Source organism: Carassius carassius, chromosome 31 (genome assembly GCF_963082965.1).
Source record: "Carassius carassius chromosome 31, fCarCar2.1, whole genome shotgun sequence".
Classification (NCBI taxonomy): domain Eukaryota; kingdom Metazoa; phylum Chordata; class Actinopteri; order Cypriniformes; family Cyprinidae; genus Carassius; species Carassius carassius.
Window position 1 is genome coordinate 5,663,500 of NC_081785.1, and position 15,061 is coordinate 5,678,560.

At 35.7% G+C, this 15,061-nt stretch overlaps 1 protein-coding gene across 1 annotated transcript; it reads right to left on the reverse strand.

The window, feature by feature from the left end:
* Window positions 1–1,583: 1,583 nt before the first annotated feature.
* Window positions 1,584–13,152, reverse strand: LOC132111409 (tyrosine-protein kinase fyna-like). Its single transcript, XM_059518677.1, has 13 exons — window positions 12,966–13,152; window positions 11,733–11,826; window positions 10,283–10,539; window positions 9,665–9,761; window positions 8,801–8,899; window positions 8,520–8,623; window positions 7,804–7,953; window positions 7,551–7,715; window positions 7,166–7,345; window positions 4,730–4,806; window positions 4,464–4,617; window positions 3,656–3,787; window positions 1,584–2,627 (listed from the first exon to the last, which is right to left on the reverse strand). Exons 3-13 carry the CDS (start codon window positions 10,527–10,529, stop codon window positions 2,419–2,421), a joined length of 1,614 nt encoding a protein of 537 aa, XP_059374660.1. The 5' UTR covers window positions 10,530–10,539; window positions 11,733–11,826; window positions 12,966–13,152; the 3' UTR covers window positions 1,584–2,418.
* Between the last annotated feature and the right edge of the window lie 1,909 nt (window positions 13,153–15,061).

A 15,061-nucleotide genomic window follows, 5' to 3' on the forward strand; every position in this document is an offset into this window, starting at 1 on the left:
TATTACAAAAAAATGTAATATGCAAAGATATTTAATATAGCTATTTAAATATAATGCAAATATAATAATTAATAATAATTTTATTATTTTTATAAATGCAGCCTTAATTTGTGAGCTTAAAAGACTAATAATAAAAAAATACATTACAAAATATTACCAATCCCAAACTTTTGAATGGCCATTGCATTAAATAATTCCATAAAAATTGCCACTAATGTTTTAGAGCCAGAAAGCATCCTTTTTTTTTTACCTCGAAGAACCTGCAAAATGATCTTAGCACAAAAGATACTCAATTATAATTAGATGATAGTTGAAAAACCTAAAGTTTGAAAGAAATGGAACTGAATGACACTTTATTCTAAAAATGTTTATACATAAATGAAACAAAGCAATTAAATAAACATAACATTTATGAATTAATCCAAATATAGATGGCACAAAAATAAATGTGAAAATTGTGAGGTTGGATTTGAACACAAATGCAGCACATTATTTAAATTATATGCCCAGAAAGCTTTCAAATGAACCACAAAATATTGCCTGAAATCAACATCATAGTTTTGAAGAGTGAGTAACTGCTCTTGGAATGTGGCTCATGCCGATATTGTCACCAGGGATGGGCAGTATTTCAGATACATGTATTTAAAATAAGTATTTTAAATACAAAATAAGTTTTTGTATTTTGTATTTTAAAGCCTTTGAAAAAAAATGTAATGTAAATTGCATTTAAGTAAATTTTTCCACACAGTATTTTGTATTTAAATGCATTTTTCCACACAGTATTTTGCATTTGTATTTTAAATACATTTTCATGTATTTATGCCCATCTCTGATTGTCGAACACAGAATATGTCAGAATATCTTTGACCTACAGTAAGCATGTTCACAGAGAGGTCCGTCACTCCTTAAATGCAAAAAAAAAGTAAAGAATGACCCAATAATGAATATTCAGACATAATTTTATCATAATGGTCAAAATGAGGGGCAAAAAACAAGGCAGACCAGCAATGAGTTATCTTGAGTGAAATTCTACCATTTCATAATATTTCTCTATGTATTTAGTTGTGTTATTTTATAATGCATGATATTGTGAGATATATTTAAAGGGTTAGTTCGCCCAATTTGCTAAATTATGTCATTAATAACTTATCCTCGTGTTGTTTCAAACCCGTAAGACCTCCGTTTATTTTTGGAACACAGTTTAAGATATTTTAGATTTAGTCCGAGAGCTCTCAGTCCCTCCATTGAAGCTGTGTGTACGGTATACTGTCCATGTCCAGAAAGGTAAGAAAAACATCATCAAAGTAGTCCATGTGACATCAGAGGGTCAGTTAGAATTTTTTGAAGCATCGAAAATACATTTTGGTTCTAACTGACCCTCTAACCGACCCTCTGATGTCACATGGACTACTTTGATGATGTTTTTCTTACCTTTCTGGACATGGACAGTAGACCGTACACACAAATCAATGGAGGGACTGAGAGCTTTTGGACTAAATCTAAAATATCTTAAACTTTGTTCCGAAGATAAATGGAGTTATTAATGACATAATTTTCATTTTTGGGTGAACTATCCCTTTAATGGACTTGTTTTTTCTCTCTCACAACAGTGAGGATGTTAGCAGTCATTTTATCTTATTTGCAGGAAAGATGCAAGTATGGTCAAGCATAATGCCCACTTGGTCTCGTACTATTCTGATACATACACTGCTCTATTGTTAAACCAAAGTGACTAAATAGAAAATGCACTCATTCTAAGAAGCAGAAAGCAAAAGATAGACATTGAGCGCTTGCTAAAAGCAGGTGCAAAATAATTAGGCCCAGCAAAATCGCTAAAACCAGTGCAGACATCATTACCTTCTGTGAAAATCACAATAATGTGTCAGAAATGCTACCTATGCACTGCTGTATGTCTCAGTTTTGACATGTACAGTTAATTTAATATACAACTGACAGAATTCTTTTAATATTTAAAAGAGGCTGGTCAGCATCCTACTGGAAGTGTCTAGGAATGATTTCCAGAATCATTGTTAATCTTAAAACAGTTGGTGCCGCCTCTTGATCATGCTTTCCTCACAGCGTCGACTTTCTCAGCCTGGATAAGAACGCAAAACAGCATTATAAAAAGTAATAAAACAAGCCAAATACAAGGGAAAACTAAACACACTATTTACACTACATACAAACAAGCCATTCTTATTATTAATTGTGACTGATGTCTCTCCCCAGAACTCTATTTTTGGCTTTATTGACAGATATAATGCGACTGCACGTCCTTTTTTCAATGGAAGATGAATTGTGTCAGACATTGGGTCGAGATGGCACAAAACTTGGAAGCTTTTCTCATCAAATGCTCTTTCGATCAGTATTTTGAAGGGCAGTCTGTTGTGGCATACTCTGTAGTCTGGAGCTCCTTGTTTAGAGGTTGTCCCCGGGTTGGTACTGTGGTTCAGTGGCAGTGAAGTAATCCTCCAGGAAGGCTTGTAGATACTCAAAGGTGGGCCGCTCCTCAGGATCCCTCTTCCAGCATTGGAGCATGAGCTCATGCAGGGAACTGGGACAGTCCTGGGGACAGGGCATCCTGTAACCACGCTCTACTTGCTCCAAGACTTCTCGGTTGTTCATGCCTGAGGGACAAATGCAAAGCATGTGCTCTTTAACTGAAAAAAGCCGTGGGGCCCTCAAATTCCTGTATGATGCTGAGTTGTACTTTATTCATCCTCTTAAAAAGGATAGTTTACCCAAAACAAAAAGTGAAAGTGAAAAGTTTGTGTGGTCAAGTGTGGTTTTGGACCCCATACACTTTCATTGTATGGACAACATTCAAAGAATCTTTTGTGTTCATAAGAAGAAAGATAACCTTACAGGTTTGGAATTGTTTGGGGTGAACTATGCCTTTAAGTCTGTAATGGGTTTCTTACTCTCATGTCATTCCAAACCCCTAACACATTGGCTAATCTTCAAAACACCAATTAATTATTTTTCAAGGAGACATAACACACAGTTTCTGTCAATCTCATGTTAATCTTGAGTTCCTATACAGTAGCCTCGTGTTCTTCATATCACTAAAGAATCTTTAGATTTATCAGATTTATAAAAGACAGATACATAGCAAAAACACACTTCTTTGGTGACATCGTTGATTTTGTGGTCTAAAAAACAATGACAAATCCGTCTCAAACAAATACACATATTTGAGCTTTCGTGTTTACCATATGTGATGTGTGTGCCAATCATTGTTTAAAAAGAAATAAAAGCCTCATATAAAATGATGTTAATCATATAAAAGCCTCATATAAAGCAATGATTATCATATAAAGAGATATCTCTTATAAAGGTATAATTTACCCCAAAAAAGGTTCCAAGTCTGCACAATTTTCTTTCTTTCTATCTTGAATGTTTCCGCTTTTGTCCATACAATGAAGTCTATGGAGTCCAAAACAGCACTGGACCCCACTGACTTTCACAGTAAGGACAAAAAACACAGAGACATTTTTTTCATACAGGTTTGGAGTGACATGTTGGTGAGCAAACAATGACATAATTCTGATCTTTGAATTTTTTTTTTTCATCAGTCATTTAAACTGATTAAATTTTAGTCAGCTGCTGTCAGCATTAATGGTCTAAAAATGTACCTTCCACCATCAGATCTCACCTGGATAGGGCACGCGTCCTTTGGTGACCAGCTCTGTGAGTAGAATTCCAAATGACCACACGTCTGACTTGATGGTAAACCTTCCGTAGAGTGCTGCCTCTGGAGCCGTCCACTTGATTGGGAACTTGGCACCTACAATGGAACACTGGATTTATGGATCTGATCTCTACTTGTGAATTGGGCAACGTTCCCAGGGAAATTACAGATTTAACTCTGTTGAATATGTGCATAAGGAAACAAACATTAGTGCAGTCATATGTTGTATGACCTGTATAGCCACGTCATCCCCATTTGAGAAGTTGCCATGTAGAAAAGTTTCCATATGCAACTACACATTGTACTATAAACACTTACAAAAAATAAATAGAAACACAGTAATACACGTGATTCCGATATTTTTTTAACAAGTTAATGCCTAGTGAACAAATGCATTATTGCAATTCAAATGTGGTAAACAATTGCCATATGTTAACATTAGTATTTTCTCTAATTTACTGTAGAATTATGTTATACTGTGATCTTAATAATACATTTTAATAATAAATACTCCAGCAAACAATCCAGACATAAAAGGAAATGTACAGAAATTTTAGCAGTACTTAAATCATTTAACTTAAAAACAACATATTATTGGTTTTTATAAACTCTGATCTTTAAACTCCAATAATGCAATGTACTTTTTTCTGAATTGTCAGTGTAAATGTGTAAAGTGAAGAAAAATGCTGACATATGGCCACACTGTACAATAGAGGGTTGACTGAACCTATGAAGACAGTAACTAAGCCTGATTTGGGAGTGTAACTCTCACCTTGTCGTGCTGTGTATTCATTGTCCTCTATTAGTCTGGCCAGTCCAAAATCTGCAATCTTGCAGACTAAACTGTCATCAACAAGTATATTGGCAGACCGGAGATCTCTGTGGATGTAGTTCATCCTTTCAATGTAAGCCATGCCTGCAGCAACCTAAAAGATAAGTGTGCGAGCAATGGAATATTTAAATGTCCCATGGTCAAGTAAGTGCTTACTGAAACCAGATACCTTGATCTATTACTGGTATCAAAAATTTTTAACTAACCTGAGCGGCCATGTCCACTAAATTTGGCAATTTAAGCCCACGTCCTTCACCATCCTTCAAGAAATCCAGCAGGCTTCCTGAAAGACAATTACATTTACAGTTACATGTGAACAAACTTTGTGGTTGTTTCGCGTGCACAGACTGGGAAGTTTTCCATGCTGCAGGTGATCTCCATGACGTCACCGACGCAATAACGTCATACGTCAATTACTGTGTGGACCCGTGCATACCAATCAAAAAAAATCAAATACTACAATAACAACAAACCGTGGTTTAACAAAGATATTAAACAGTTAAGAAAGGAGAAAAATGCAGCTCATCTATCAGGAATCAAAGAACAATATATGGCTTCCAAATACAAATCTGCAATAAGAAGAGCCAAATCCAACTATGCTACTAAACTAGAAGAACAAATCACCACTAATCATACACGTTTTATCTGGAAAAAACTTAAAAACATGACAAATTACAAAAAGAAACCCACCCCCATACCTGACGGCGATAATCAGCTCTCTGATACACTCAACTTCTTTTATGGGAGGTTTAAGCAGGTACCGGCTACACCACCATCTCCAAGGTGAGGAGCACCTTCAGGGGACTTAAGAGGAATAAAGCCCCCGGCCCAGACAACATCAGCCCCACCGTTCTCCACCACTGCGCTGCAGAACTGGCTGGGGTCTTCGCCGACATTTTCAATACCTCCCTCTGTCAAAACTTAGTACCCAAGTGCTTCAAAGAATCCATTATCATCCCGGTTCCTAAGACCAAGACCATCTCCTGCCTCAATGATTACAGACCTATTGCCTTGACATCAGCAGTCATGAAATCATTCGAGCGCATCATACTCAATCACCTAAAAAACCGTCACCACCCCCCTCACGGACCCATTCCAATTTGCATACAGAGCCAACAGGTCAGTTGAGGACACCGTCAACTTAGCAATTCATCACATACTGAACCACCTTGAGTCCGCAAATACATATGCCCGCATCCTGTTTATGGATTTCAGTTCTGCATTCAATACAATAAACCCGGCCAAACTTTTTAATATATTACTGGACATGAATATCGACGCATGCATCTGTCACTGGATTCACAGTTTTCTCTGGAATAGGCAACAGAAGGTAAAGATTAACAATTATACATCCTCCCCTCTGTTCCACAGTACAGGCGCACCTCAAGGTTGTGTTCTCTCACCCTGGCTATTCTCTCTCTACACAAACCAGCTCACATCACACCATAGTTCTGTCGGCCTATACAAATATGCGGACGATACAACCATCATAGGATTCATCACCAACAACCAAGAAACCGAATACCATGCACAGATCAACCAAGCAGTGACCTGGTGTACAGACCATGATCTCCTACTCAATACATCAAAAACAAAATAACTCATCGTCGACCTAAGACGTCAGCTATCCCCCAAAACTCCAGTGCTCATTGAAGGTGAACCCATCTCCATCATTGATACATTCAAATTCCTTGGGACCCATATCAGCAACAACCTCAAATGGAAAATCAACACAGATCATATCTACAAAAAAGCCCAGCAAAGACTTTTTCATCTCCGACAGCTCAAGAAGTTCAGAGTAAGGTTTCATCTCCTGCTCCGCTTCTATACGGCCATCGTTGAAAGCATCCTCACCACATCCATCACAGTTTGGTTTGGCAGTCTTGACACACTTTCCCGGAAGAAATTACAGCGCATCATCAACAGAGCATCCAAAGTCATTGGTTCACCCCTACCATCCCTTGAATCACTCTACCACAAACGGACACTACACAGAGCCCACAAAATAATTTCTGATATCACCCACCCTGCACACTACGCCATCCAGCTACTGCCCTCTGGGAGGCGTTACAGGACAATCGCCTCCAGAACAACTCGCTTCAAAAACAGATAAACAAATAAACATTTTGAACTCTGAACGCTGAGGACTGTGGATTAAGCATGACCCCTTATGTATTATTATGTATCAATGTGTTTGTCTGTATGTATATGTATGTTATTTTATTTTATATGTTTATTGTTTGTTTAATGTAATGCTGGAACCTGTACCAAAGAGCTGTACTGAAAACAAATTCCACCAGCTTGGCTATGTGGTCATTAAAATTAAAATCAAATCAAATCAAACCTGTGTGATTTCTTTGGAGGTATAACAGGAATATTGTTTTCTTTTTTAATAAAATTTTACAATTTAAAATTTCCAGCATCATTACTCAAGTCTTCAGTGTCACATGATTCTTCAGAAATCATTCTAATACATTGATTTGGTGCTCAAGACACATTTCTTAAAATCAATGTTGAAAACAGTTGTGCTGCTTAATATTTTTATGGAAACTGAGACACATTATTTCAGAATTCATTAATTAACAGAAAGTTCAGAAGAGTAGCAATTATCTAGCACTTCTGTTTGCAAAAACCGTTCTTACCTTTGCTCATATATTCTGTCACAATGTAGATGGGTTCTTCAGAGACGACCGCATAAAGCTGCACTAGCTTGTCGTGCCTCAGTTTCTTCATTATCTGAGCCTCCTCCAGGAACGACTCTGGGGACATTGTGCCTGGTTTCAAGGTCTTCACTGCCACTTTAGTATTGCCATTCCAAGTGCCTGCCATTCAGAGAGGAGATTTCATAGTGAGTCACACAGCCCTTGAAAGAAACCACATAAAACCTTCCATGACAGCTGGCTTTCTTTTGACAAGAGGAAATGTTCTCTGCCTCACTGACAGGGCAAGAGTTATACCCCTGGAATTATAAGTAACGTATGAATATCAAACTCTTTTATTGGGCATGTGGTTAAGCTAATCTCTTACCCATCCAGACCTCTCCGAACTGTCCATTCCCCAATCGTTTGATGAGCTGAAGTGACTCCCGTGGGATCTCCCATACATCTTTGGTTTTGACAGACAGGTCAGCAAGGCGGGGCATGCCCTTATGGCATGGGACTATTAAACGGCAACAAAGTCCTGCAGCCCGGGCTGAATGCAGAAATTTTAATAGATTATACTGTTAGTTTACCATTTAAGATTAATACATTTTTGCATAATGCATTTGATGCAGATTTACCAGAATAATGGTGCACAAGCTGCTGGAGTGTTTCAAATTGAGCTCTAGTGGTGATATAATATCCTCCATTGTCCAGTTTGCGGATCTTGTAGTGCTTCACATGGTCGCCTTTACTTTCATCCCAGTCCTGTATGGACAATGAATATGCTCCTAGAAAAAAACATGAGAGTACTGAAAATTAGATACAGGACAGGACTCAAATATCAGTTAAAAATTACAAAATGAACTTTAAGTCAGAATGTTTTTTTTTTTTTTGGAAGAAATGACTACTTTTGTCTGGCGAGGATGCATTAAATTGATAGAAAGTGACAGTAAAGACATTTACAATGTTACAAGAGATTCCTATTTCAAATGCTGCTAATTTTAAACTTTCTATTCAAGAAAAAATGTATCACGGGTGCCAAAAAAAAATTAAACGGCACAACTGTTTTCAACATTGATGTTTCTTGAGCACCAAATCAGCATATTAGAATGATTTTGAAATAATCATCTGACGCTGAAAATTCAGCAATAAGTGACATTTTATAATAGATTAACATATAAAACTATTTTAAAATAATTTGAAATTGTATTAATACTTCCCAGTATTCCTGTTTTTACTGTATTTTTGATCAAATAAATGCAGCCTTGGTGAGCATTTATTTGGACTTATTTTGAATGCAATGGAAAAATTTACTCACCCCACATTTGCGAATTGTATCATTTCTGCAAATTACCTTTGGTGGTCTCACTCTCCCTTATAAGGAAAGTGCCTCTGGGATTTCCATTTGACAACAGCTGCCGTTCTGCATCTTTACGGCCAAGTTTTCCAAAATACCAACTACAAAGGGATACATAGTGCTTGTTTTGGTTAACAGTATGACCACATGACAAAGTAATGTTAATGTCCTTGTCCCTATGAAAATACAACTAGGACAAATAACAGAAACTGTTCTTCTGGATAGTCTTCCTATTTCTATTTCACTTTTGTCTATTTTCGAACTAAAACAGAACTTACTCTTCCGCCTGTATGGAGTCTACTGGAGCCACATAATTACTGGGTATGTATCCTGTTCCACCTGTAGTGAGAGAGCGCGCCTCCCACCAGTCTCCTTCCCTGAAATACAGCAACAGGAGCAAGAGGAACAAATTAACACTGAGTACATTTCGAATGGGTCAAGTTTCAATTATTAAGAAGGAAACTATAATGCACATATAAAAAAATGTTAATGTAGAAATCTCCCAAAAAGTAAAGTACAGATACATAATTGCTGTTTGGGGTCAGTAAGATTTTTTTAAAGAAATTAAATTAATATTTTTATTCAGCAAGGATGCATTACATTTATCAATTTATTATGTAATTTAAAATGATATTTCAAATAAATGTTGTTCTTTTGAACTTTCTATTCATCAAATTATAAAAACAAATTGCATTTACGAAGCATAATGGTATTCAACACTGATAATAATAAATGTTTATTGAACACCATATTAGTATATCAGACTGATTTCTGAATAATATTGTGACACTAAAAACTGGATTAATTGATGCTGAAAATTCAGCTTTGCATCACAGGAATTAATTATATTTTACAAGATAATAAAGTAGAAGAAAGTTACTTAAAATTGTAAAAAAAAAAAATCACAATATTACAGATTTTACTGTATTACTGATCAGATAAATGCAGCTTTGTTGAGCATAAGAGACTTCCTTCAAAAACATAAAAAAAAATCTTAAAAGTATATTAAAAGCATTATTTTATGTTTCAGACAGCATCCTACTGAAAAGTTAACTTAAAAAAATATTCAGAAAGAACATTTTAGGATTGGATTATGAAACATTGTTTTTGAAGGTCTCTTTAAATATGTTCTGTGAACTCACGTGCTATTTAGAATCTGGAACTTTTCCCCTTTCCTGAAGCTGAGGTCATCCTCTGACCTTGCCTCATAATCATAAAGTGCTACAAAGAGTGTTACTCCTGCAAAAGAAAATGACAAATAAAATCGGCTTACTAAAACAATAGAAATATTATAATGGCTCAACAATGTGCATTGTGATCCAAAGTGGAAATTGTTAAAAAAGATTGAGAAAATGTTTATTTTAAAAGGTCGACATTAAAATATATATTTACAACTCATTTGGCTTTGATTAAATATTTTCAAATAAAATAGGATATCAAATGAGAGAAATGTAGGCCAGGACTTGATTTTATCCATTAGATCATGATACCAGAATGAAGCCAGTAGGGAAGGGGCTGAAAAATTAGGCCTTGGTGATGTCAGCCAAAAATGAAAGTTTTTTCAGAGATTTAACAAGGAAAATAAACGTTTTTATTTTTTTAAAATTGGAATTATGTGGACTGATCCATCAGGCTCAGTAAAAACAGGAAAGATTTCCGTGGAAGTTAATAAAGGTGATTTTTATGTCACACTGACTTCAACATTCAAGATACTTCATTTCATTGAGTGCTAGAACAGCAAAGTCCCTCATTTGTTCTACCTGTTCCACCCCGGGATCGTAGCGTTCCAGAGTGTGAAGAAGAGTTCACTCCCCCAAACACTGTCACTCCTTGACTGACAGGTGCATGGAAGTTATTGTAGTTAGGTATTGTGGTGACTCCAAAGCTGGGGTAGTGCTGAGGTGTCGGATCAGCCCCATATCGATATCCTGCATGCTGTGAGACGCTAGTTTCTCTGTCGTCTGTAAGTTTGGTTGCCTCTTTGTCCTTGCATTGCACACAGCCCATTATCTATATTCTTTGGGGTGAAGAAAGGAAAAAATTATGATGACTTAATATATATTTATATCTGCTTTGACATTTTATTGGTTTGAATCTAATCAAATTAGACATATTAAAGAGGAGGTTAAGATTCAGAACAACTGACTGGAAGTAAACATAAATCAATAATTAATTCAACAAGTGACTCAGAGAGACATTTGGTTTTAAGCACAGTCTGTAATTACAGTAAAAACAAATGGATGTGTAAATATGTGATTTATTTAATCTTAATTGCAAATGTCATGATTTGGATTATGATAATGATAATTGAATAAGTTAAAGGAAGAGTTCACCCAAAAATGTACATTTGTTGAAAATATATTCACCCTCAGGCCCTCCAAGATTTTGATGACTTTGTTTTTTCATCTGAACACATTTGGAGAAATTTAGCATTTCATCACTTGTCCACCAATGGATGCTCTGCAGTGAATGGGTGCCGATAAAATCTTAAAATTAATGTCTCGTGATAAATTTATGTCTTGTGCAGCAAAAAAACTATGTTTAAGAACTAAAACCATCAACTTTAAACATACGTTTAATTTAAATTTTTTTGGCTGAAAATACCAGTACATAATCCATAATAGCATTTCCTCCAGTAAAAAAATTAATCCTCGTTTGTCCTGAAATCAAAATCCACACCTTTTTTTTTTAGAACTGTTTTGGACTGTTTGCACTTGTAAACAGTGCTTGATCTGTGCATATTTCTCTCCTGATTCAGACAAGATTACTTTTTCACTAGAGGAAGCAATATTATGGATAAGGGACTCATATTTTAGATGAAAGCAGCGGTTTGAAGTTAAAAACGTATTAATGATGGATTTGTTTATTACAAATATGCAGCTTTTCGCTTCACAAGACATTAAGAGTCATGCGGATTACTTGTGGATTATTGTGATGCTTTTATCAGCTCTTTAAACTCTCATTCTGATGGCACCCATTCACTGCAGAGCATCCATTGGTGAGCAAGTGATGTAATGAGTAAATTTTCAGCAAAAAAAATGTGGTTGAACTATTCCTTTAATGTGACTATTATCCAACCAAAACACATTTTCTATTCTGCAGAACATCATGTTAATATTAATAAATGTTTATAGAAGTGCCCTGTTTATAAAAGACTGGAAATGTAACACATGCGGAAAGTAAACAAAAACATATAGTTAATAAACATACCACGGCAGGCACTGGGCTACCACAGTGGAGTATTTGCATTCCATTCATTTAAAGTTAAAGATGATGTGAAAACATCTACAATTTGCTCCTTTGCCTGAGTGGGCAAAACAAAAGCCAGAAACATTGTTTTATTGGCAAACAATGTATGGGGAACTATAGCACACTGTGTTGAAGAATACATAAAGTCTAATGTCTGTATAAGTTAAACATTTCATCCTTTAACATCCTTTAATTATTCTGCAGAAAACAAAGAATTCAGAAGAGCCATTCATGCTTTTGTTGTACAAGAACCACAGACAATACATCAAATATGAAATTGTTTTATCTATATTGCTGAAAATTAAAAGTTATATAATTTCATATCCATCATAACATAAGAACCTTTAATTAAGTCCGAAATAACCAATCCTTTTCATCAATGAGACTTTTTGTTCATAACTACAGAGTAAATATATTTACAGAGATTGCAGAGAGATTTTCAGGAACCAATCCTTTGAATTAAGAGATTTAAACTATAATTTGAGTCTCAAAAAGATTTGAATGCTGCTAAATGGAGCAGATGACTGAGACTCAAAGCATAGAAACATTTCCACGACTTTTGATGTTTTATTACTTTCCAAGAGTATTTAAAAATTCCCTGATTTTTCCAGGTTTTCCATGACCGTGCTAACCCTGCATTTATCATTCTGGATGCATAAAGCAAGCAATAAGAGGGGAAAAATGCTTTTTGTGCCCAAGGGCCACTGCATATAGGCTTCATTTGAATAGATATAAAACAAGCAAAAAATAAATCAATAAACAGATTATACTAAAAATAAATAAAATAAAGCATAAAATCCGTCAAGTCACACAAATACTTGCGTGCTGAGATTGTAAACCCTGATAAAGGGTATTGTATGATTTCAATGACTACTGTCCAGTGACAGAGGCCTTATTCTTCCATTCAGTTGTGTATATAAGGCTTTTTCTGCTGCGCATCAATCCTGCTGCCAGAGACGAGCGCTCAGGAGCAAAAGCATCACACCATCCCTACAAGAAAATACATTCGTTCTCGATGTTATATATTGCTAAACATCATGCGGCTTATAAAGCGAAAGCGTTATGGTTAGTCCGTCGGTACTAGCGTTATAAAGCCTCCATCTCCCATCATTTCCATTAACCACAATATCCATTGGATACAAATCGGCTGCACCAAGTGTATCAAAAAACGCCAGACCATCAGAAAATGCTTACCAAGAGAGAGGGGTCGACTGAAGTATTTTGGATTTCACCGCAAATAGACAATCGAAAATAGGTCATTTGGAGACAGCTTCTTCTATTAATAAAATATCGGTGAATTACGAAAATAACGACATTGGCCCTGACGGCTCAGGCAGCTCCTGTCGCCGAGTGTAACAGATGATGGCGTTGCTGAGGCGGATTCTCTGGGGACCGAGGATGTGATTGACAGGACGCTCAGCCAATCGGGTGGGGCAGAGGACGCCTGCGTGCGCGCGCATGTTTTGCCTCCTCGATGGTCCTTTCTTGCTCCTACTATGCAGCGTGGGTTCAGCTGTGGTTACCATAGAAAAACAAAGACTGTCTGGTCATGCTCCACAAATCTCTCTGTAATCGTTGACAACCTGTGACACCAATAATTTAGTGTGTTGTCTGAGTTTAGAAAAAAATAAATATATTTTTTCATAATCCGTGCAAGTTCAGCGAGGCACACCTGCTTTTTTAGACTTAGATTTTAGATTTTTTTTTTTTTTTTTTTTACATATTTTCTATTTATTTTATTTTATTTTTTAGCTGAAAAGGCAAAAAAAAAATTAGGTTCCATTATGATAACATACCCTGATAAATATTGGGACAATGTGTGTTCATTCAACTGTATCTTATTTTTTTATATATTTTTCTCTGGCAGTAATGTTGGAAATATTAAAATCTTAAAAGGATTGTTCGGTATTAAATTCTGTGAACATTCTGTTTGAAACCTGTATGACATTCTTTCTTCTGTGGAAAACAAAAGATGTTTGACAGAATGACAGCCTCAGGTGTAAAGTCTTCTGAAAATCTCATAGCATCTCCTCTTTGGGTGAACTAAGAAAGTCATAAAGGTTCAGAAGAACATGGGAGTGAATAAATTAGGATTTTATGGGTATGTGATTGTGCCTGTTCTAAAATTGACTTTTGATAGTTAGCCCGAGTCGTTTCATCCTACTAAAGGATCATATATGTACCACTACAGACTCTTTTCACAGACTGTGATGATGCGTTTCTATGGTTATTAACATAATAAATCTTATAGTTTTATTTTAAAAAATGTTAATGTACATTTCTAAAACTATACTTTGTTTTCTTTAAATTAAACTAGCTCACTCTGTATGAGTGTTTTCTATTAAAATGGCCAAAGGGAGTGATGCAGATTTGACATCCCCTCGTTTGACCATTGTAACCAATGGTACTGCCATACATGCATATACATGTTACATAGCCAAAAAATGGCAATGCGTGTATATGACGTGCAATGTTACTGATGTAAATATATATAAATCAGTAATCAGCAAAAACAGATCAAGGTTTGGCATGAATTTCAAGCATATTCAATGTTTTAATCTTAGAAAATGAAACTCTGCAGTGGACTCTAAATCAACATCTGTTGCTGTAGCGCCAGCCAACAGTTGTGAGATTTTTAATATTTATACTCATCAAGATTTTGTTGAGTCAGTTAATGCTATAGCTGACTTTTCAAAATGTGTTTGTGATGCTTCAAATCATTGTTGATCAAATGCCACAATTAACATATGTCCCTAAAATATTAAATCTGTTTTAATACTGTTCATTTACATTCTGTCATTTTAATTTTAGAATATATTATTTTTAGATAAATATCCAGTTTGCACAAATCTGTTTTGTTTAGTGAATAGGCTTTAATGTTTTAGGGATTCTCTGTTTAACAAAACATATATCAGCTTAGTGCGCAATATAAATCTTCCCTCCTATCATGGATTACTCAGGCAGATCATTCACTCATTCAGATGTAACCAAATATTTCACCATTGCACATTTACAATGTTATTATTGTTTATGAGCAATCATGCTGTGATGTTGAGCAGTTTCCATGGTGACGTGAGTTAGTATGGTGATGTGAAAGCGCACTTTAGACTATTTCAGTGCATTCAAAACAACTCTGTCTGGGTTGACAATAAACTGACTGAATCTAGGTCACCAGGATTCCTCAGAATGAATTCATCATGCATGCAGTGTGTGACTGAATGTTTATATTGGAAAATTGTAACCCAAGTTTGGAGCATTGGAAATTAAATGCTTACATATTTATGTGTTGG